General features: G+C 39.6%; 1 protein-coding gene across 19 annotated transcripts in view; it reads right to left on the minus strand.

The window, feature by feature from the left end:
* Window positions 1-25191, minus strand: part of SAMD12 (sterile alpha motif domain containing 12) — a 471810-nt gene that overhangs the window by 168067 nt on the left and 278552 nt on the right. For 4 of the 19 annotated variants that reach the window (XM_073999333.1, XM_073999329.1, XM_073999328.1 and 1 more), the window contains one exon: window positions 22294-22373. The exons of the other annotated variants lie outside the window; for them this stretch is intronic. In XM_073999333.1, the coding sequence (XP_073855434.1) occupies window positions 22330-22373 (44 nt within the window). In that variant the 3' untranslated portion in view covers window positions 22294-22329. The remainder of the gene's footprint in view (window positions 1-22293; window positions 22374-25191) is intronic. 19 annotated transcript variants of the gene reach the window in all.

Consider the following 25191-nt stretch of genomic DNA (forward strand, 5'->3'; position numbering starts at 1 on the left):
GCAAGACTCCCTTGCAGCTAGATTGTAGGTTCAGCAAATTAGATCGTCTTTTTTGATATTTGGATAGAGAAAGTGAGGTGGAGGCTGCACATCCACAGCTGTGAAGACACTAAGTTTTCTGTGGCAGAGCTCTGAGGAACAGCCAGGACTACATGAGTATCCAGAGGCAGTTGCAATAGTGGTGGTTTTCTGATCCCTGGATTACTGCTTAGGTGGGTATGCTCTTGACTTCAATGATTTCCCTAGTACTCTCTTGAATTCTTACCTTCCCTTGTTGAGGCAGAGAGAGAGTTGCTGTCCTCACAATGCCAGATGGGTGGTCTTGTTCAGAAGTCATTTCTAGAATGCCAGAAAAGAACCTGGACCTCCTCTAGCCCTTCCAACAATTTTGTAAGCATCTAATTCCCTATATTATCTACTTTCTGTTGAAAATAACTCACGTGGTTTCTATTTCCTTCACCTGAGCCCTGACTGATATTCCTACCAGATACAAAGTTTGTTGAGGGCAGGGTCTGTATCTTTTTATCTTTGTATCCTCTGTCTTGAATGGCATCTATGACATAGCAGAAATATTTTAATGCATGTTTATAGGAATAAGCATTTGGCTAGTCTCTACCATGCCCTAAATGTTGTCTGTTACCTCATTAATTCTCACAACAGCTCTATGAAGTCAGGATAATTAGTCTTATTTTACAAGTACAAAGGCGAGGCTCAGAAAGATTTAGCAAACTGCTCAAAGCATCTGATACAGGATCTAGTAGCTGTTATCAGATTGCAGGGAAAATCTGCAGCCTTCGAAATCCTTACTCTTTTTAATATAGCACTGCTTCCTTATATGATAAAAGGATTTCAGAAGAAAAAAAATGAAACTTGGGTTAGGGTCATATACATTTGAGAGCAAGGGCTAGCAAACTATGGCCTGTGGCCAAATCTAGCCCACTACGTTTTTTGATGAATAAAGTTTTATTAGAACACAGCCAAACACATATTCATCTACATATGTCTACGGTTGCTTTTGTGCTACCACAGCAGAGTTGAGTGGTGGCAACAGAAACTCTCTGGCCCACAAAGCATGAAACACTTACTATCTAACCCTTTATAGAAAGTTTGCTGATCCCTGTTTAGAGCATCTCTGTAAGATATACTTATGCTAGGCTTATCCAAAGTTTCAGACTAATTTTGAAGCAGGCCTAGGTGATTGAAAAAACAAGACATAAATTCTGAGGCTCATGTGCACTTGGATTCTATATAGTGTCCTTGGCCTTATTAAGTCTCTCAGAAAAGAATGTTCTTTTTGGTTTTCTTAGTTGGCTTATTTTTCTTCTTCCGTCTCTGCACCATACCCATCCTTCTCAGAAACTCTGTTTTCCTCAGCTCTTTATTTTCTCTCCCTGGAAAAGCTACTTTTTCACTTGATTTCAATAATCACCATCCTTTTTTTGACCACAAAGGCTTTTTCTCTAATTAATTCCCTTAAACACCTCCAATCATATCTCCAACAGTGTGTCAATTATTTCTGGTTTTATATTTTACTATGACCTCACACTCAATAGGTCCAAAAGGCAGTTAATTATGTATCTTCTCTTCAGTGTTCTGTCTTTACTGCCATCCTATGATTCTTCTCATATTTGGGCTTGACATCAGTTGGCCTCCTCCATCTTATTTTGCCTTAGAAATGTGCCTGCATCTTGCTATTTCCTCTTCATTCCTGGGATCACTACACCTTTACACATTTTCACCATCTCATATCTGGATTATTTTAATCACCATGTAGAGGTCTCTCCCTTTTCCTACACACCCTGCAGTGCCCTCTTAATCTTTAGCAATTGCTACTTTTATCATGTTATATGGCTTTGCAGAGCTTTTGGCTGTTTATCTGTTCTTGCATCAAATATAAATACCCTCTGACTGCTGCTCTACACTATGCCTGTCTCTGAATGCTTCAGAAGTTCATAGACAAAATCTGTCAGTTCCAGCCTCTGTTGCCGATTTTTACTTGAAAGGCCATCCTCATCCCCTCCGTGCCTCTGATCTTCACATCCTTCCAGGCCCAGATCACGTCCCATCTTATGAGTATTTACAGGACCTCTTCCTCTTCTCTTTTGTTCTGTTGTCTAAACTCTTATAGCCTTTACAACATTTATTTATATATTGTCTTAGAATATCATTTGATATGGGGTAGTCTTTTCTCCTCCTCGTTTAAATATGCTTCTACCATCCCCACCATGACCATCGGCAACTACAGCTTTTATTAAACCACTTGTAGAGTGAATATCCATGCAGGACATGCTCTGTGTATTTTTAATGTGTTATATCTAATACAACAACCTTTTTGATAATGATTTTATCTAAAGTGTGCAATTGGGGAAATTGAGGTTTAGAAAGGTTAATAGTGAGTCCAAGTAAGAATCATCTAGTAAGAATCAGAGCTGGGTCCAAAGGGCTAACTTCAAAATCCCTGACCTTTCCAGACTAAACTCACAGATAACATAGAGACTGAGCAAGGGAAACTTAGTTACCTTGACTTTGTATTAAATGAAATAACAGTATTCCCATAGCTACTACTAAGGAATCTTGTCCTTTCTTAAGATGACTAAACCACATTGGTAGGGAGACAACCATAGAAAAAAACTGAGAATTTGCATCCACAAAGAGGAGATTATATTATATAGGTCTCAAAATGGGAGTTTTCCCTCCATCAAGAGCCACTGGTACAAAACCATGAATGGAATTATTTAAGAGATGCCCTCTCTGTCACATATCTGCTGTGGGATTTAAGGAAGGTATTTTCTCTTCAAAACACTCACACATCCAAACTAGAAATCCATGTGGAATATAAGCCACTTTATGCCCCTGTATTGACATATTAGTTCAAAACTCTGATGGCATGCAGTTGTGAGAGCATCAGGCAGGAAAATTAGATCATCTGATGGCAACTTGCTAATTTATAATTTGAGAGAACTTATTCTGGATTTTCTTCACTTTTATGTGTCCACTTGGCCAAGTACAAAGCAACAGCTGCAGTGGTCATTTTGGAGTTCCTCCACGATGTGAGTGTGAGACCTGCCAATCTTCCCTACTCCTTTCCTGCAGGTACCTGCCTGCAGTGACTCTACTGGCAACACCAAAGTGCTAAAGTTTATCAAGAAGTATGTGGAAATTAACAAAGAATTCTCTCTGTCTATAGAAAGCATGCTATATTGGGACCTTTTGGTACAGCAGACAGAATGTATAACAAGAGACTAAAAAAAGCAATATGGTTCCTCCAAGCAGATAGTGGTGACTGGGGGTAGAAGTGAACCAGAGATAGTTAGTTTATACACCTCTGAAGAGAACATCTTCTGTGATCCCATTTTTGCATTTTTTCCTAAGTCTTAAATATTTACCCTGGTTTCTATGATTTAATGGAAAGAACAAACATTGAAATGTATAAAGGTTTTCATTTCTGATAGAAATTTAGTGATTATCTAGTATTGAAATTTGGCTATTTTTTGACATGTGCATGTGTGTGTATGTGTGTGTGTGTGTAGAGGAGAGAGAGGAGACAGAGGGGGATCTCATGCTGATGAATAATTCTGAATTTTTACTTGAAAGAGATTTAAAGTGAAGGTTCTTGAGGAGGTGATTTGTGTCTTTAATCTTGCTCAAATGTAAAATAAAGTGTAATTCTAAACGTCTTTAAATGTTCCTAATTCCAGATCTCACTATTCTCATTAATTTAAAATCAAGGAACAAATATAGGCTTGGCATTTTCTATATATTTTTTCTGTATCTGCTAAACTATTTTAATTCATAAATTCTATAGCATAAAATAAAATTGAAATACCATTTGTTAAGCAGGGTAATGTGACTCAGTGGTTGCCAGTGGAAACCTGAAGATATAAAATACACCAGCTTTCTTCTTTTTTTAACTTTTTATTTTGAAATAATTATAGATTCACAGGAAGTTGCAGATAAATGTACAGGGAGGTCCTGTGTATATGAAATGAAGAAACTCACATTTGTATAATCAATCAATTTTACAAGCACTTGTGTGTGTGTGTTTGTGTACGTGTGTGTATTTCTATGAAATTTTATCACATATGTGGTTTTGTGCAATCAAGATACACAGCTGTTCCATTACCTACAGGATTTCCTTGTGCTATATTTTCATAGCCACATCCATCACTCACTCACCATCCCCAACCCTTGGCAACCAATAATTTTTTTTTGCCATCTCTATAATTTTGTTATTTCAAGAATGTTATATACATAGAATCATAGAGTATATAACCTTTTGAAATTGGCTTTTTCTCCACTCAGCATAGTTCCTGTGAGATTTTTCCAGTTTGTTGCCATGTTTCAGTAGTTTGTTCCTTTCTGTTGCAAAATCGTACACCATGGTATGGATGTACCACTGTTTATTTAACCTTACACCCACTGAAGGAGATTGAATTGTTTCCAGTCTTTGGCTATTACAAATAAAGCAGCTATGAACATTATTATACAGGTTTTTGTATGAACATAGGTTTTTATTTTTCCGGGACAAATGCCCAACAGCATTCTTTTTAAAGAAAAGAAACTTCTTAAAAACTTTATTTCTGCCTTATGCAGTAAGTAGAATAATAAAACTAATTTCATGTACATATTTACCAAGTGTCTTCCTACCCATGCTTAGTTGATAACTATGTTATCTCGCCTCTCGGAAAGATTCTTGTCCTCTGTTTTCTGACCAAAATCTTTAGAAGACTGATTTGGTGTTTCATTCTTATGGAGACATGCTCACATGGAACCACTGCCATTTACTCTTGGTGAATTTCTCAACTGCTTTTTGTATCTCATCTGAAACAACAATAACAAGACTCCCAAAAAGTGGAAAGTCTTATTCCTGTGTTCGAGTTTTAAAACTCTGAAACCTAAAGATAAACTTAACCACACATAATCAAAATATCAGGTCAATATAGATATTCACCTTGAAATTATAGGCTATTACCCTAATTTGCATGAACAGCTTCCCCCAGATCTCCTACATTCCTGAGTTTAGATTTTCCCAGGAGAGAGTGAAAGATCCATCACCTTACCCTTTGTAAGGCATCTGTTGGGTGAAGAAGTTTCTCTGAGCCAAGAGAGAGCCATGGATTCTGTCATGAATTAGGCACTGGGAATGGGATCATGGGAAGTGAGAGTGATGAACCATAGACTTGTAACTCATATGTGGTTCCTTGAGGACTTGGGATAAGTGTCCTAAAATAGTTCTTTTGGAATAAACCTCACAGCATTTTAGATGCCATCAGAAGGTTAGAAAAAAAAAACCTTCCAGAAGCCTCCCATTAGGGACAGTGCAGGGAACCCAAAGCTGATCTACCCACCTAGGAAGGGGCTGAGGAAGGAAAAACTGCTGCAGGCTGAAAAAGCGTCCACCACTGTGGGACTGTTAGAAACTCCTAGGGGGTGCTGGTTGTTGGGGGCAGCATCTGCTGAATGGAGTTATTACCAGCTTTCCCCCTGAGAGCTGCAGTCCTAACATCCGAATGAAGAGATCTAACTGCTTACAGATTTCTGTTACCATCTTCTTTTTGATGTGAGTTACTCTTGAAATGCTGGAGAAGGGACAAATTTCAAAAATAAAATGAACGATACAAACATTGTCAGCTTATTTTTCTGTCTAATGGCATTAAAAACAAGCAAAAATTCTAGAACTATCTCACGTGCTGGTTCAAAGGGAAGTTTCCCTGATACTTGAAGGCAACAGATACCACATACTGAAAGGAGGTAGATGACTACCACACAAGGTTTGTAAGGGAGGTGTAAAAACCAGTTCCATTATCTTGACCCTCAGCCATATCAAGAGCATATAAAAGTTCGGAGGTTGGCCGGGTGAGGTGACTCATGCCTTTAATCCCAGCACTTTGGGAGGCCGAGGCAGGTAGATCACGAGGTCAGAAGATCGAGACCATCCTAGCTAACATGGTGAAATCCTGCATCTAGGAAAATAAAAAAAAAAAATTAGCCGGGGGTGGTGGCGTACACCTGTAGTCCCAGCTACTTGGGAGGCTGAGGCAGGGGAATTGCTTGAATCCAGGAGGCGGAGGTTGCAGTGAGCTGAGATCGTGCCACTGCACTCCAGCCTGGTGACAGAGCAAGACTCTGTCTCAAAACAAACAAACAAACAAACAAACAAAAAACACAAAATATCAAGTATTTGGGGAGGATGTGGAACTATTAGAACTCCCTTTGACTCCTGGAAGGAGTATTAATTGGTACAACCACTTGGAGGCACTGGAAGAATCCACTGAAGCTGAACATATGTGTTATGGAATGAATTGTGTCCACTCCCTGCAAAATTCATACATTGAAATCCTAACCCCCACAGGGTCTCGCTCTGTCCACCATGCCTGGCTAATTAAAAAAATTTTTTTTTTATTGTAAAGATGGAGTCTCACTCTGTTGCCCAGGCTGGTTTTGAACTCCTGGCCTCAAGTGATCCTCCTGCCTCGGCCTCCCAAAGCATTGGGATTACGGGTGTTAGCCACCATGCCTGGCGGAGACAGGAACTTTAAAGAGGTAATTAAATTAAAATGAGGTGATTAGGATAGCACTAATCCAATATGACTGATGTTCTTATAAGAAGAGGAAATTTGTACACAAACATCCACAGAGGGAAGGCCATATAAGGACACAAGGAGAAGACGGCCATCTACAAGCAAAGGAGAGAGGCCTCAGGAGAGACCACCTCTACAGACACCTAGATCTCAGATTTCCAATTCCCAGAATTGTAAGAAAATCAATGTCTCTTGTTATCCAGTCTAGGGTACTCTGTTGTGGTAGCCCAAACAAATTAGCATTAATACAATCTACCTGGCCTGTGGCCCAGCAAACCCACCCTGAGTATGTGCCACCAGAGATGCATAAATGTGTTCACCCAAAGACATGTCCAGTTATAGTCGAGTAGTCCTAAACCGGAAACTACTTAAATATCAGAATTATGGAATGCATAAATTGTGGGATGCTCACATGTTGAATAATTTTGAGTAACGAATAAATGATCTAGAACTTCAGACAACATAAATGAATTTCATGATGAAATTGTTGAAGAAGGAAGATACAAAGAGTACATAATGTACAATTCTGTTTATATAAAGTACAAAAGCAGTTGAAGCTACTCTTATTATTAGAATCTGGCATTTATCTCTGGGGGATAATAGCTGGAAGGGTACAACAAGAAAGGCTTCTGGTGTGCTAGTAATGTTCTATTTCTTGATCTGGGTGCTTGTTGCATAGGTATTCAAATTGTAAATGTTTGGTGAACTGTACAATTAATATAGGTGTACTTTCCTGTGTTATACTTCAATGAAGAAGTTTTAGAGGGAGATTTTCAATAAAGAAAAGTAGGCAAGAGTCCTTCATCTCTTAAGTTGCTTGCATTAAATCAGTAAGAAGAAAACAAATAATCTCATCAAAAAGCAGGCAAATGACACGAACAGATACTTCTCAAAAGAAGATGTACCAATGGCCAAAAAATGTATTAAAAAAAAGTTCAACATGACTAAATTTCAGGAAAATGCAAATTAAAATTACAATGAGATACTACCTTGCTCCTGTAAGAATGGTCATTATTAAAAAGTCAAAAAACAATAGATGTTGGTATGGTTGTGGTGAAAGGGGAATATTTACACACTGCTGGTGGGAATGTAATTTAGTACAACCTCTATGGAAAACAGTATAAAGATATCTTAAAGAACTAAAAGTGGATATACCATTTGATCCAGCAATTTCACCACTGGGTATCTACCCAAAGGAAGTTATTATATGAAAAAGACACAGGCACACATGTTTATTGCAGCCCAATTCACAATTGCCAATGAGTAGATTAAAAAAATATGGGACGTGTATGTGTATCTATCTACCTATACACACACACACACACACACACACACACACACACACACACACACACACACACCATGGAATACTACTCGGCCATAAAAAGGAATGACATAATGTCTTTTGTAGCGACTTGGATGGAGCTGGAGGCCATGATTCTAAGTGAAGTAACTCAGAAATGGAAAACCAAATACCCATATGTTCTCACTTATAAGTGGGAACTAAGCTATGAATACACAGAGGCACACAGAGTGATATAAAGAACTTTGGAGACTCGGGATAGTGGGAGGTGGGTGAAGGATATAAAACTACATATTGGATACCGTGTAGTCTACTTGGGTGATGGGTGCATTAAAGTCTCAGAATTCACCTCTATATAAGTCATCCATATAACCAAAAACCACTTGTATTCCTAAAGCTATTGAAATAAAAAAATATTAAATTGCTTGTATTTGCTTGAGGGAGAGAAGGCGGCACTCCTTTCTGACCCCAACTCTGGGGAGGGGGCTTCAAAGGACCCTCAAACAAGGTGATATGTGTCTCCAGGAGCTTGAGGGAGAAAGTGAGAAATCTAAAGAGCCTGAAGCTGTGGTTAGCTAACTGCTCTGTTGGCTGACTAAATGAGAGATTTTGATGCTGGGGACAGTTTGCCCCCAAGTGTGTCAGGGCAAGGGCTACAGTAGCATTTCTTGTGGGTAAGAGCTGGGCCATCTTGCATGAGAAAGTTAGTATGGAGAAGTGAAGGGCTATCCAGGGAGGCCCCTTAAAAGTAAAAACACACCTCAGTCATAAAGCTGGAGCACTGCTGGAATACTATGAGTATAAACCATAAAGCATAATTCAAAAATATATACCATGAGTATTCCAGAAACATAAACTTGTACAAAGGCACAGATGCATTTGCCATAGGTGAGTCACCTCCAGTAATGGGGATGGTGGGAGGGTGGCAGTGTCTAAAGAAACATCAAAGAGCAAACGGTTGCCAGCCCTCAAGAGCAAGGGTCAGCTTATGACTGTATTCATCAAGTAAGAACTTTCCTGACCCACTTCCCTCCCTTCACCCTGTTCCAATCATGAAAAGGTCAGAAACTCCTAGTCAGCAAGGGAAGGAGTTCTGTGTGACACTGGCTGAAAAACGTGGATTGTTTTTCAACATGTTGCACTCTGAGAAAGAGAGGAAACCACTAACATTTGAATTTTCATTCATAACTGAGCTATCAAATTCCTAGCAGAAGTTGTGGCCCAGATAATTAAAACTACAGAGAAAATTCAAGGGGTTATAAATTGATATTATGCTCCAACCCTTATACTTAGAATATTTGCTTCTCTCCCAGGGCCAGATCAGCCCCGCTTCTGGCATTCTCAGGCCAGATCAGCCCCCCTTCCTCCATAATGGAGACCAATAAGAGGTGTGAGTTCAGCAGAAGTAGGAGTGAGAAAGAGGGAGCAATTGAGGGTAATCCTGAGTGATCAGGAAGAGGCTGATGGCAATAATCAAAACACAGATGCAGGAGAAAAGAGCAGGCTTGGTGGTTGAGATAATATATAAGTTCAACTTTGGTGTCTTGAGTTTGAGATGCCTCTGGGATAGAAAAGTGAAACTCTTCATTGGACAGCTTGGCATCAGGAAGAAAGCTTAGAACTCGCTAGGGTTAGAATCATCAGCATATTGGTGCACTTGATGTCTTAGGAGTAGGTGTGGTTTACCAAGGAGAACACTGGATCATTACTTTTAAAAGAGAGATTAGTGGAGGAGCCTGTAAAGGAACTGCAGAGTAGGTAAGGAAAAGAAAAGAGTGAATTTCCTGAAGCTGAAGCAGGAGAGTCATTTGAAGAAAAAAAGTGATCAACTGTGGCAAAATTCTACAGATGTCATGGAAAGGAAATACTGAGCAGTATTGATTTAACTTCAGAGAACTACAGTGATATTAGAATGGCTATCTTGTGAAAAGAAGCTGGGATTGAAAGTCCAAAAACAGCAGACTATGGAACAAATGGGACATGACGGAGTACAGGCAATTCACGTGGACGACTCTAGAAATCTAGCATTGTGAGAAAGGAGGGCAAAAGCTTAAATATAGAAAGGGTTAAGGGAAGGGATCCTAATGTTTTCTTGTGTCATGAACTCCAGTGGCAGCCTGTTGAACCCTCTGGGTCTCTTTTCAAGAATGTTTTTATTTTTTGTTTCTTTCAAGAATGTTTTTAAATGCAAAAAGGAAAATAGAAAATTACAAAAATCAACTCGTTACATTGAAAAATCATTAGCCAAAATAGTTTTAAAAAATCTATGACAGAACAATGCATGTGTGTCTTTGTCAATGTATTAATTATTGGCAGAAATAATACCATATTTGGAAGTAGTGATGAGCGCAAACAAATAATAGTTCTAGATATCTTCAGCAACCTTTATGTGATAAAAAAATCACCTGTGACTTGGTGACAAAGTCACATGTATTGCTAAGAGTATTGAGTTTTGTACCCTAGATTTATAATAGAAAAAAGTTGAATTTCAGCAAGAAGCTTATGAATACATATGTCATATATATAACATATATATCATATATAAGAAATACATATATATATAGTTTTATATTTCTTATCTGAATTCATCAGCTCTCCTGAATTCTTTCCATGGTTCCTTAAGAAAGAAAGGGATCCCGGAATCTCAGGTTAAGAATCCCTTCTAAGAGAGGTGTTTTTTTGTTTGTTGTTGTTGTTTTTTTTTTTTTTTTTTTTTGAGAGAAAAGGTAGGCCTGGCATAGTAGCTCATGCCTGTAATCTCAGCACTTTGGGAAGCTGAGGTGGGCGGATCATTTGAGGTCAGGAGTTCAAGACCAGTCTGGCCAATATGGTGAAACCCCATCTCTACTAAAAATACAACAATTAGTGGGACATGGGTGGCACATGCCTGTAATCCCAGCCACTGGGGAGGCTGAGGCAGGAGAATTGCTTGAGCCTGGGAGATGGAAGTTGCATTGAGCAGAGATCGCACCACTGCACTCCAGCCTGGGCAACAGTGTGACTCTGTCTCAAAAGGAAAAATGAAAAGAAAGAAAAAAGTTGTTCGTGGATAGTGGAAAGTTTTGAGTCTTCCTACGGCAGTACAACAGCATAATGCAGTGTGTAGGGGTAAACTTTGGAGCTATACTCCTTGGGTTTAAATCTTGGCCTTCCTATTTATGAGCTATGTGACATTAGGCAAGCTATTTAACCATTTAATTTCCTTATGCCTCAATTTCCTTCTCTGTAAAATGACGATGATAATAATAAGCCATCTCATAGGTGATTGTGAGGTTTAAATATAAATAGTTACTATCTTGACCATTTTCCACTCACTCAATACCCTTGGCCACACAGAATGCCTTCAGTTCCTCAATGTGCCACATTCTTCTTCCCCGAGAGCTGCCATTCAAACTGTCTTTCAATATGGAAGATTCTCCCTCCTGTTCACCTGACTGACTCCTCGACTCTTTGGGACTCAGCTTAAAAACCCCCTCCTTTGCCTTCTCAGAGGTGTCTCTGAAATAGGCCTCCCACAATTACTCTCTCTCTCAGCATTCTTTGTCACAATTTGTGATCATTTTATTAGTTCTTATGTCTGTAGTGGGCTCCATAGTGATGGGGGCTGTGTCTGTCTGGGTCCCCTCTGTTGCTGCGTGCCCACCACATAATAAGTTCTTCATAAAGATTCATTAAAGGGACCATTGAATAGGGAGCAACTGAAGTTATAAGGGAGATCCCTGGCTACATGCTTGTGGGCAGTGCATCAGCTTTTGACGTGGGTATGGATTTCATTAGTCTGTTCTCAGTCATGTTCTGGAGCTGGTGGAAAGCCAAACACATTGCTTACATTAAAATGTTTACAAGATAGCATTTAGCTTTTCTTCATGTACTAAAAGGATCCTTCTCTCTGTCCTAGGCTGAACCAAGTAAAGCGAGACCTGAATATAAAATCCTGGACTGTGGTATAACCGTTCACATTTGTGTAGGCAGTACACATGGTATCCATGCGTAAAGTTTCCACCAAGCCAGTATTTTACTATCCAAGTGATAGAAGAGACATTGATCTAGCATTCAGGAACCACACTTTCCGTTCTTGTTTAACTGTTCATGTTTAGCTGGGTGATTTTATGCAAGTCAACCTCTCTGAGCCTCAGGTTTGCCATCTTACAGATGGCAATTTAAAAATACTTGTTATGGCAGAGACTGCTAGCTATTCACCAAAATCCATTCTTTCCTTCATAAGAGAAGACCATAATTCGAGACTTCCCTTGAGGCAGGTGTGATTCAGGTCTTGCCAACAGAATATAAACACAAGTGATGTTTATAACCTGTGTTTACTTGTTCAAGGCCTTTTAGTCAGGCTGGAGCAGCAAGGACTGGAGCAATCTCAAAAATGGTGCCTTAAAGATGGTAGAGCTGCTGTCAGACTGGAGTCCTAAATTACTGTGTGGAACAGAGTCACCCACTGACCTGCAACCTTTGATTAGGACTGTTAAATGAGAAAGAACTAAGCCATTAACATTTTGAAATATATTTGTTACAGCAGCTAGTGTTTGTTTAACAAATACAAATGCCCTATCTATATTATAAATTGTGAGAGATAGATCTAATGTATGGGAATGAACAGTTTTGGGAGGTGACAAGTGCTGCATGCATTTGTCATCATATTATTAATACAGAGAAAACAAGTGTCAGGTAGAATGTCTGACATGTTTAATATCTGTTGAATGAATGCATGGATATCTTGCTGAAAAAAGTCCTGAGATTTAAAAAAATCTACACCGAACATGGTGGCTGATTCCTGTAACCCCAGCACTTGGGGAGGCCGAGTTGGGTGGATTGCTTGATGCCAGGAGTTTGAAATGAGCCTGAGCAACATAGCGAAACTCCATCTCTACTAAAAATAATTATAAAAATTAGCTGGGTGTGGTGGCATACACCTGTAGTCCCAGCTACTCAAGAGGCTGAGGTGGGAGGATCACCTGAACCTGGGAGACAGAGGTTGCAATGAGCTGAGATCACACCACTGCACTCCAGCCTGGGCGGCAGAGTGAGACCCTGTCTTCTTTATGCCTCAGTTTCCTTCTCTGTAAAATGAGGATAATAGTAGTGAGATCCTATCTCAAAAAAAAAATCTGTACAACACAACATCACTGGCAATATTTGCACAGTAGAAACATTTAATTAATTCACTTAGACTCACATGAGTAAAATAAAAACCTCCTATACATATAGGTTTCTTTCAAGAAGATTATTGTTTTCTTTTTAATACTTTTTCCTTAAAAATTATAAAATACTAAAGAATATTTTGACAAAAGGAAAATGTACCCCTAATCCCACTACCCAAAGAAAGCTCATTCATTTTTGCCCATTCCTTCTAACTTTTATCTATGTGCATGTCTATTTTTGATAGTTATAAGTCTGTTTCTTCTTCTCCTTATTTTAAAATAAATTTTAATTTGTATTCGGTAAGGAAGGCACAGGCTTAGTAATTCTCCAGAAGAGATTTCAACAAAGAACCACCTAATATTTCTAACAGTTCCAATTTAATTTTGCCAAGGGGTTCCATTCTTATTACAAAGCATGCCAGGGAGGAAAGGTGATTTTCATAAGAAAATACATGGAGTCGTTAATTCTGACTACAATTAAGGTGATCAAGATTATAAATGTCACAATTTTCCTGCTTTCTATTTAAGAGTTATCTTGTGGGTCTTCCAAGGATTACCTGGAGGGCAGATGAGTGCATGTGGACTGTATTCAAGGATATAAATGAATTTAATAATTAATTCAACAAATATTTATTGAGTACCCACTATATCTCAAACAGAAGGTGAACTATAATGAATAAGACACCATGCCTACCCTTGAAAAGGTTATAGTAGGGATGAAAAACAAGAAGATATTGCTGTGAACTTAAAGTAGGGGTAAGCCCAGGGAAGGCATGTGGAGGAAGTGACACCTGACATTTGGCTTGAAGTTAGACAGACAAAGGGGTAGAAGGGAGGTTGCCCAGTCACATGGGCCAGAATAAACAGAAGCAGGAAAGAGCATGGTGCTCATGGGACTGCAAGTGATTCTATGTGCCTGGATGTTAACAGAGTCCACTGGGGGAGAAGATGAGAATGGCGCAGTAAGCGGAGGTCGTGTCATAGACAGTGATAAACTTCATCAGAGTAGTGATATCATGTATGTTCAGTGCTGCCTAGAACAGTACCTGGCACACGGGTATTCAATCTGTATTTGTGGAACGAATTAACCTACACCATGCTATGCAGTTGACTCGCAACTGGTCGTAGGGATTTGTCTCTTGTTGCAAAGGAATAGCAAACCTGGCTGGGAAGGGATGGCTATACTCTTCTCTCCAGAGCCTGCATCTGTGCCAGTGCTTATTGCTTTGCTGGGTATGCAAGTGACCACTGCCTGCTTTTCAACACAGGGATGCTGCTTTAGTCTCATGAGCCCAAGCTATTTGCTGGTAAACAGCAGAGATGCGGCAATGGAACCCTAATCTAAGAATTGCCTCCTTACCCTGATTTCATTTTTTAAATAGCATCGGGAATGCCACAAAGGTAGCTTCTTGGGACATGCTTGCAAAGGAAAAGTATTAATGCCATTTCTAACTCCTAATCCTAGAAGCAGAGTTGGGGTGGAAAGAGAACTGCAGAAGAAACAAGAGCAGAGAGTGAGAGGGAAGCTGTGAAGACTTCTAATTATTTCTTTGCTCCCCCAGGTTTACTGAGGTACAATTGACAAGTAAAAATGGAATACATTTAAGGTATAAAATGTGATGTTTTGACATATGTGTACCTTGTAAAATGCTTGCCACAATCAAATTAGTTAGCATATCTATCAACTCACACAGTTATCTTTTTGTGTGTGTGTGGTAAGAACATTTAAGATCTCTCTTAGCAAATTTCAAGTACACCATGCAGTGTTATTAACTATAGTTATGATGCTGTGCATTTGGTCTCCAGATCTTATCATGACTGAAAGCATGTGCCCTTTGACCAACGTTTCTTCATTGCTACCAACTCAAGGCCCTTGGAAACCTAACTGTTTCTTTATCTTTGATTGTAGTCCTATTTTTGAAAGTATTTTTAGCTGAAATTGAACATCAATGATGCAAAAGTACCAGAAGTCTTACTCTCTAGGGAGATGAATGGATTAATAAACCGGGTCTAGCAATACTGAATAATTTGGAGGCAAAAACCAAATTTGACTCACAACAGCCCAGCAGGGTGACTTACTTTGGAAACATTTTGCCAGCGCTCTGCTGAGCATACTAAAAATGCATGGTGCTGGCTGACTTCATGCCGGGAGCCCATGGATTCAGCTACTGAAGACTGATGTGAAATTAAAGAGAGAATGAAATGTGTGATCTTACTTAATCACACCTGGTGCTTCAATTTCTTAATAATAGCGCCCTGTTCCACTGTTGAATTGGATGGATATATGTATATATTTATGAATTATCGCTAGAGGATGGATTAACTCTCTAATGCCTGCCAATCCATTGCAGGAATCTAAAATGCAAATGACAACTAAGTTTTCTCATAAGGAACTCAGGAGCAACTGTTCCAGGACCAGGATTGACATAAAATTACCATGACTTAGGGGAAAAAAGTGAAATGTCACCTCCTAAAAGAAGCCAAAAACTCAGGGTCCCAAGTTAGGGGGAGGCTTGGGGAAGATTATCTATTTTTACACCCAAAGTATATCCCAGGTTATACTGTATGTCTGCTCCGATGATGGAGTGACTTACATTGCTTTAGATTTCCAGGAGGATGACAAGTACCAAGAATAGGGAAAGAGAGTCATTTCAGCTTATTTAGGAATGTGTATCTGTGAGGAATGTAAAAGTTTATCAATCTGTATACAAATTGATGCTTAGTAGAGATCACCATCCTCTCTCTAGTTCCCCAACGAAGGAGTTGTTACTTTAAGGTATCTGGGGGTTAATCCTGAGTATTAAACACAATTTAATCCTGCAGGACCCACATATGTTTCCCTGGTTAGTGAGATACTTTATGGCAATGGGGTGCAAAATTGGACTAATAAATCACTCTCCATAAAAGGCAGCAAGGTGCTTCATCTAATTAAAAAATGCTTATTATGGTTACATGTTCCATTCTTTTGGGGCAGGGGGATGCCTCCTACATGATTCCATTTAGCAGCAGAATATAAATGCTTGGGTATAATTAGCTTAACATAGCCAGCTTTATATCCCATTTACAGTGAAGCGAATCAACAATGAAAGCAACTAGAAAATAGCTACTTTGGTCCCTTCTGTAAAGTAACCATGCAGTGGCCTGCTGACATGCACATGAATGATTCCCCACAGATGCACTGCTACTTCAGAGATTTGTTCAAAAAGATGGACTCAGTGAGGGAATTACATAGGGAATACAAGAATGGACTGCCCAGAATTCTGATGTGATTGATTTTTCAGGAGCATGGGCTTGCAGCTTTTTGTTTCTCTCTCTCTCTCTCTCTCTCTCTCTCTCTGTATGTGTGTGTGTGTGTGTAAACGACCTCCTGAAAAAATAATTCCTACTGACAGAGATCCAAATAATTGAAAGTGCTCCTGGCTTCTTTCTTGCTTCTGAAAATCCAGAATGTGTTTTCCATCTTTGTGGCCCTTCATCACAGTGTTTTCGGATGCTCTGATCTCCTCTTCTGAGGCTTGAGGTCTCTTGAAAGCAGAAAATCTGACTCATCTGTCTTTGTCATTCACATCCAAAGCATAAGACATGGATAGTATCCCCATGCCATAGATACCCCATAAACAGGTGCCAATTAAACCATTAGTTACTCCATGTGGGATTGTTCTGGAAAATAATCAGCAGTCTCCCAGTATATGGAAGAACAATGGATAAATGTCAGAGGAAGAGGGGAAACATGGTGGGAAATCAAGTGAAGTTTCATTGAAATTAATCCTCTGATACTTAAAAATAACTTCTAAATGGATCCTTCTAAAATCATGGAATAAGACTCTATAATAATAAAACGTTGATTTAAAATAAAAGCCCACTTATTTTGCCATATGGTACATATCTCTGGCCCCTTGAAGATCTTAAGTAATATTCAGGGTTCAAAGCCCAACCGTTTATTGGCAGGAGGGCAGGAAAGTCTGACTGGCAAAGATGGCCTGATTGATGGGGCTTGCACCAAGGTCCTGACATCTCCCATTCAGAAGAGAAATCTTCAGCTTGAAAAGTTGTGAATGCCAGGGATTGCTTTTAAGGTTTGCCAGATCTGTTTTCGATCTTCAAAATGCAGACTGTGGGTGACATATTTTCATCTGTTTTAAAGAGTCTTACTATAGATACTATATATTTATAAACAAATATATAATAATGTAACAAATAGTTCATATATGTCAGTAATTCCTGATTATATCTTGGCTCAGGAATAACATGGTCTGCTCTCTTCACCTCTTTTAGTAGACAACCAATAGACATGACCATGCCTCCTCCCTTCTTTAAACCCCACAGAAACTTGCCCTTACTTTTAGGATGAAACCAAAATCCTAATTGTAGCTTTAGGAGATGTTACAAATTATATTACTTCACATCTTGGGCCTTCCTTACTATGTGCTTCTGCTAATTTCTTCATACCAACTTATTTCTAGTCTCTGGGTTCTTCCTATGGGTTGCACCCTCTATTACGTTGCTATTCTCCCTGCTTCTCTGCTTTCCTGGTTTTTCAATTATTTCAGATTATTGGCAACTTCATTAATAAATCCTTTCCATAACCTGGTAATCTAGGTTCCTCCCTTATGTACAATTATAAAGCAATTTATTCACAACTGTTACTTAATAATTATTTGTGCAATTCTTTCTTTAATGCCCGTGTTCTATTCTATATTTTAAGTGTGATGATAATCTGGCCCAGAACATAGGAGGTACTCAACAAATACATGCTGAATGACTGAAAGTGGCCTCAACTTCAGTTGACCACAGACTTAAAGTATCAGGCAGTGCGATGTAGTGCACAGCAGGTGGATCTCGGGCTGTGTTTGAATTTAGCTTTTGCCCTTGACATCAAGAGTGAGAAGTCATAGAACTCACTGAGCCTCACTGTTCTCATCTGTAGGTACGATGGTATGCATACAGTGCTGCCTGAAATGATGCTCTTCCTTGTTCATAGTCATATCACTGGTCATATTGTCCTATGTGGAACTCTAACCATCTTTTTTGTTTCTAGGGGAAGGTCTCACATGAAAGCAGGCATCCCATCTTCCTCCCTTCAGTAATCCAAAGAGGAGAAGGAATAAGAAAAAGCTTCTCCTCAGTGCTGAAGCAGGTTGCTCAACAAAGGCATTTTATAAGCATCTAGAAACCTGCATCAGATGCCACGTAAACAGCCTCAAATTGAGGAAAGGCACGTACATCACCTCCTAAGAGTACAGCACAGTTGTTTGCTAAAGGTTAAAAGGAAGAAATTTTGGAAAAGCAAACAAAGAATCACTAAATTAGGAAGTTGGGCAACATAGATGGGTGGAAGGAACATGGTACTCTGCAGAAACCCCTTCCCTATCTTAGACATAAGATCATCTAAGGCCACAGTGGAGGGGCCCACAGAAGGGACAGTGAGTGGCCAGCCTTGGCAAATTCTTACATGGTTTATTTTTACTTTTAGTTTTTTTTCGTATTATAAATGATCATATATATATAAAGGAGTTATTAAAATTATTGTGATTAAAATTATAAATCAAATTAAGTGACATCAAAACGTAAAAATCATTTTAAAAATTAGTATTACTATGAAAAGTTGCAAGAAAACAAACACCTGTGCATTAGCTCCTGACCTTAAGAAGTAGAACACAGTGGCATCTTCAAAGGTCTAGAGTGCATCTCCTTGATCCCCGCCCTTCACTCTCCACCTACGATAATCACTATGCTATACTTGTGTTCATTATCCACTTGAAAAACAAACACTTCTGCCACCTATGTATATATCTCTAGTGTAAACAATGTACTGTGTAGCTTTGCCTGTGAAATTCAAGTGAATGGGTCATTGCTGCATGTTTTCCATTATTTGACCCTTTTGCTCAACTTTCTTTTTAACATTTATTCATATTGATTCATGTGGCTAATTAGGGCTTATATTCCATTGCACAGATATAGAACAATTTATGTCATCGTAACTGCAGATGAATGATGGGTTTATGTATAGTTTTGGCTATTACTTGACTTTTTTTGCGAACCTCCTCCAACATCTATGGGAGAGGTTCATTTTAAGAATTTCTCTCATACTAAGAATATTCACAAGGGCTAAGATGGAGGGGTAAGGGCAGCTTGTAGGAGGAGGAAGAACTCACTACAACATGGAACATGTAGTGTAGGGAATAAAATGCACATGGCTCAACCACACAAAATTCCAATGAAAATGGGGATTTTTTTCTCTAACCCCACTGTCACCAATGTGGCCATTCCAAAAGAAATAAACAACCATTCTGGAACTAGACAGGATATCGTCCCAACTCATGCAAGTTCTAGCTAATTTGCATGGGTAGACATTTCATGTAAGACACAAGACGTAGCTACATTGGATTAAGTATACAGAAGACATGGAGATACAGGCCCTGATGCAAGAGTTCCCGGATATGTAGAAAAACGCGAAGGCAAAGTTCTACTGCTGGGGCTGCTCACAGACTTGGCTCTTCTCCATGTTCCTTGGGCTGAATGACAAAACTTACTGTGTGAATACATATCATGCAGGTCACAGCTTAAGAGAGCCTGGGAATGCAGAGACGTTACCTAAGATACCACTGAAGAGTGAGTTATAAAGTAGGTCCCAAACATGGAATGAAGAAAGTTCCTCAACACAAAAGGAGGAAATAAACATAACATACAAAAGATTAAAGAATCATATACTTTGGAAGAGATTGATCACAAGAGAAATACAAAAGTTTAATGTATCCTCAAAGTAATTATTCAAACCACAAACTTGCTGAAAGGCAGGTAATGAGGCAACAGATTGAGAAAAAAAGGTACCTTATAAAAGGAATATAAGTAAGCAAATAATTTCATTGCAGAATTTAAAACTGAATGAAAAGCAGTAAAGAAGAGAATCATCCCTTAATGAAGCAGATTAAACTAGAAAAGTGGGACAGTGGTTCCCTAAGCGACATGATCATGACAAATATGAAGGAGACGGTTGAAAAATTACCTATTGGGTACAGTGTTCGCTATTTGGGGGACAAGTATACTAAAAGCCCTGACTCCACCACTACACAACTCATGTGTGTAAGAAATCTGCACGTGTACCTGCCAACTCTATAAAAATAGAAAAAAAAGAAGAAATACAAAGGTAGGGAAAGATGCATAAAATATACATTCCCAGGGTCAAATGTAGGAAATTTTGATGCAGTGGGTCTTGGGTCAGGATAAGAAATCTGTAACTGCAAATATATCCTGAGATGATGCTGAAACTCATAAGGCCATAAACTCGTAAGATGGTTTAGAAACTCATAAGACCAGCACAAACTTGAGATATTCACCAGAGTTCAGAGGGACTCTGAAAAAGGCAACTGATAGCGATTAAAGAAAAAAAGATGGACTAAGAACATGGACGTAGTATACACAGCAGATGCACAAGGGGAAGCAGATGAGGAAGAAATTAGAACCAAGGCAACAGAAACCATTTCGAAAATTTATATGGAAGAAAATTTCCCTTAAATGAAAAAAAAAAAAAAGTCTCCAGTTTCAAAGGCTTTTACTATGGACTTAATGAAAAGAGAAAAACACTTGGATCTACTGAATATTAACTCTAAGAAAAAGACACTTCTCAAAATCTTGGACAAAGAAATGGAACCCCTGGAAAACAAAGGTACCAATGACATTTGTCTACGTGGTTTTCAGGGAGAACGGTGATTTTATGATTCCTAAATCTTGTATCAGCCCAGCTGTCCATAGTAAGTGAAGGCAGCAAGAAGGTATTTTCAGCCGGGGAAGGACTCTAGAGTGCCGATGTCCTCCGTGACAACTGAGATTAATCAAGAGTGTGGAAATGGGAGGAACATAAACATTTTAAAACAACAATTTCTAAGAAGAATGTAAATATTAATCTTGAAACAAGAGGTCCACATATGAGAATTAATAACTCAATTACACTAGACTGGGACAACAATCTTAAACTAGAATAACAAAAACTGGGAGGTTGGGGTGGTATGTGTGGGAAGCTGGAGGAGGAAAGTACGGTAATTTCTTATTTGGACACAGGGGTGAATGAATGGATTGTTTGTCCTCAATATTCATAACTAGGGAAGCCCGAGGTTTAGAACATAGATTTTAAACATGTATTAGTATTACTTAAACATCTGATAGTAACTATCAGAGGAACTTAAGACAGGTACCACACCTTCGAAATCCCCTGGGTGGGGTGGGGAAAAGGAATCAAACAAAAACTCAGGCCATATAGCAAAACTAGCTCCCCCTTCAAAAAAAGGGGGACAAAGGGAAAAAACTTAAAAAGTCAAATGTAAACGAAGAGAAGAAATAATAGCTTTTGTAAATATATGTACTTCTGAAAGCCTGAAAGTGTATAACACCAAAATATTAATGATCGTTTCTACATTTAGAGTAACTTTAGGTTTTTTATTTTTGCAAAACTATTTAATTCCCTGACAATGATGATGTATTACATGTGTGACTGAAAATAAAACACAAACCTAAAATTCTCCTTCACTCATATGAATGAACATTGATCACGAAGCCACTCATTAAAACTAGAAATGACCAGTGTCCCTGCAGTGGCTGAGACTGGCATTGGCAGTGATTATTCAACTTGTTTCACTAATTTGACTCATTTCCCAAAACAGGATGTGCAGGTGTCGTTCGTTTATTTAGTCACAACACTGATTACTCTTTACAATTGTGCTCATCCCTGCTTTTTTCAGCATAAGCATTGCAGTGATAGGAAGGAGCCCTGGGATGATGCCCTGCATGTGTATGCAGAGGACGTGGGACCTCGACTCACAGCTGCATGACACCGGGTGCTCTGCCATAGCGTCATCCATTACAGGGCCGTGAGGGTTTACTGTTGACATTCCAGTACCATTGTAACATGCTTTTCTGCTTTTCTCTCTACTTTGGTCTTAGCCCTCATACTTGCCCCATTACAAACAACAAACTCCAGTCATACCAAACGAGTCCATTTCTTGAATCTCACCACCATCTTTGGAATGCTTTCCCTTGTTAAGTCTCAGCTCTGGAGTCCCCTGCTTCTTGACCTCTGAACCTCTCCCTTTTAAGGGAAGTTAGGGGCCCTTCTAGTGACCTCATATTTATCTCATGCTTAGTAATTTGTCTCCCCGAGGAAATGTCTGCCTCATGAGGAAAACATGGGACTCTTGTGGGCAGGGAATGTGTGATATTTGTCTTCCAGCATTAGCATGGTGCCTGAAAAACAGAAGGTACTCACACACAGTTATCGCAGGGAAGGCTTTTCTGAGTTGATTTACTCCAGCTCCCAGCCTCTTCTTCTCTCACTCATATCTTTTCCTGGTGGGAGAAAACCTAAGCTCTAAAAGCCAGTGTTTGCCAGAGGCTTGTTCCCTGAACTTCTGATTTCCAACAGTCACCTCCTCCCTGTGCACAGTTGAGATTTTTATGCAACAAAATAAGTTGACAGGGGCTCAGTGACAAGTTTGTTGTGTTACGGGACTCCAACCTCACTGAAAATCCTTCTCATCTACCTCCTACAGCAAGTTCCACCACTCTCTGGGTAGAAGCCTATGCCAGGCTTGCTCAGCGTTCTGTATCATGCTCCCAAGTGCATCACTTCTGAAAAAGAAGGGATGTTCATGAGTAGCTGCTGTTGATGTTAAAAATATTCCCTAGTTGAAGAATTTCCTCACCCACACCTATCTTTTAGAATAAGTTATGATTCCTTTGTTTTTTTTAAACTTACAAGTTAGGACCAAGAAGGAGTGTCCCATTTTCAGGACAGATCAAGGGAGTATTAAATACAGAAGGACTTGACTTATAGTAAAGTGTTAGTCACTAGGAGTTCAAGAGATACTTTAAAGGACCAGGGTTTATGTACTCCATTCTCCTCTAAACTCCCCTTTGATCACTGACCTTCTTAACCTTTACCATATAACCTGTAATCCAATTACCCTGTACTCAGTGACCAAACAGCCCAGGCACCATGCCTCTGGTGTGTGTGTGTGTATGTGTGTGTTTGTGTGTGGCGGGGGGGTTGTGTGTCCCATCCCTTCAGTGCCCATCCTGCAAACCAATAATCTTTCAAGACGCAGCCCAAACAGCACATCTTCTGCAAAGCACTCTCATAGTTAGAAATATAAACAAAGTACTATGGAAGAAGCTATTAATACTTATGTCATTGTATTCTAATTTATCTGTTTACACATCTCTATTTACATATTTATTCAACAACCAGTTATTGAGCATCAGGCACCAGTCAGTGAGCTCTTTGAGTACCTGGCCTGTGTCTGTATCCTATCATGCTAGACCTCAACACCGTACCTGGCATAAGCTATGTACACAATATCTCTTTGGTGCATGAAACAATGATGGAAAGATAAAACCCAGCTCTTTGATATTCAGAAATGACTATGCTCATTTTATAGTAAAGAGATACCTGCCTTTGTATCTAAGATATGTAGGAAATTCACCACAATTTCTTCTTCCTCTTCCTGTTCCTTCCCCTTCTCCTCCCTTCCCCTCCTCTTTATTTTTAATAAATTACTCTTACTGTCAGGAAGTTCTTCTCAAATCAAATCGGAATCACGCCTCCCATAATTTGAGCATCACTTGGAATCTCTCTATTTCGTTTTTGAGACAGGGTATCGTTCTGTTACCCAGGCTGGAGTGCAGTGGAGCGATCATGGCTCACTGCAGCCTCAACCTCCCAGGCTCAAGTGATCCTCCCACTTCAGCCTCCAGAATAGCTGGGGCTACTGGCATGCACCACCACACCCAGCTAATTTTTGTATTTTTGGCAGAGATTGGGATTCACCATGTTGCCCAGGTTGGTTTCGAACTGGTCTCAAGCCATCCTCCTGCCTCTGCCTCTCAAAGTGCTGGATTTTGAGCATGAGCCACCATGCTCGGCTCTCCCTTTCTTTGAAGTTGCAAACATTGTTCTTTGTAATTCTTTATATATTTGGAAATTACTCGAACATTTTCTCAGCCAGTCCCACTTCCCAAAAATGTGGTGTGAGAGTTCAAGTTAACTTTACTGTGCTCATGGAGACCAGTTTTCAAGTCTAGATCTCTTTTTAAAATATGTTCTCCTGTGTCATGTTGAAGGTCTTTTCATCACACTGCAGTTGTGGGTCCAGAAACATCCTAGCCCTAATGAAGGTACAGCCACCACTAAAGGAGGAACTTCCTGCATCTGTTGGTAGTACATAGCCAAGACCTCAAAGCTCCTCTACCTACTGTGCAATGCTCCCAATGTGGCTCATCCAGGACTGTTATCGTTGTCTCACCCACAAATCCAGACTTTCCCTCCTCTTCCATTTGTGTATGTAACTCGCAGCTTTCCACCAGGATCATGTTTCCCGCCCTCTCACCCAATACTGCAAAGTAGTTGAGGTTGATTTTCCAAGAAATTGTCTTTCCTCACTATTTAGGGGAGTTGACATAAAGCTACTTTGTCCAAAGTCCTAAGTACAATGTCAAATTTTCAGGGACAAAGAATTTTCAGGAACTACTGAGTCTCCCACAACCTGGTGTGACACACTAAATGCTTACGCCTTTTATCTTGCTATTCTGAGGGTGGCAAGCCAGTTTATCATTAAAGTGTACGCCAAATCTTTCAGTTTTGCCATGCTATCTACCACCCTAGGGAGTGGTTAGCCATTGAACATTCTTATTCTGGCACTAGGAACGCAATATGAGATGTCAGGTTAGGTAAATAGGAACAGGGAAGTAACATGCTTTGAGGACTTTTTCTATGGCAGGTACTGCACTTGTATTTTGTTTTGGGACAGGGTCACCCAGGCTACAGTGCAGTGGCATGATCATGGCTCACCGCAGCCTCGACCTGCTTGGCTCAAGCAATCACCTCAGCCTCCCTAGTAGCTAGGGCGACAGGTGCACACCACCAGCCCCGCTAAGTTTTGTACTTTTGTAAAGATGGGGTTGCCCAGGCTGGTCTTGAACTCCTGGGCTCAAGCAATCCGCTTGCTTCAGCCTCTGGAAGTGCTGGGATTACAGGCATAAGCCACTGCGCCCAGGCCACATGTTTTTCTTTACTCCTTAAAACCACCTCATGATTTAAGGAGATGTTATTTCCATGCTGCAAATTAGTTCATTAAGATTTGGCATCAGTAGTCTGATGATAATCACA

Source organism: Macaca fascicularis, chromosome 8, assembly GCF_037993035.2.
Source record: "Macaca fascicularis isolate 582-1 chromosome 8, T2T-MFA8v1.1".
In the NCBI taxonomy this organism is placed as follows: domain Eukaryota; kingdom Metazoa; phylum Chordata; class Mammalia; order Primates; family Cercopithecidae; genus Macaca; species Macaca fascicularis.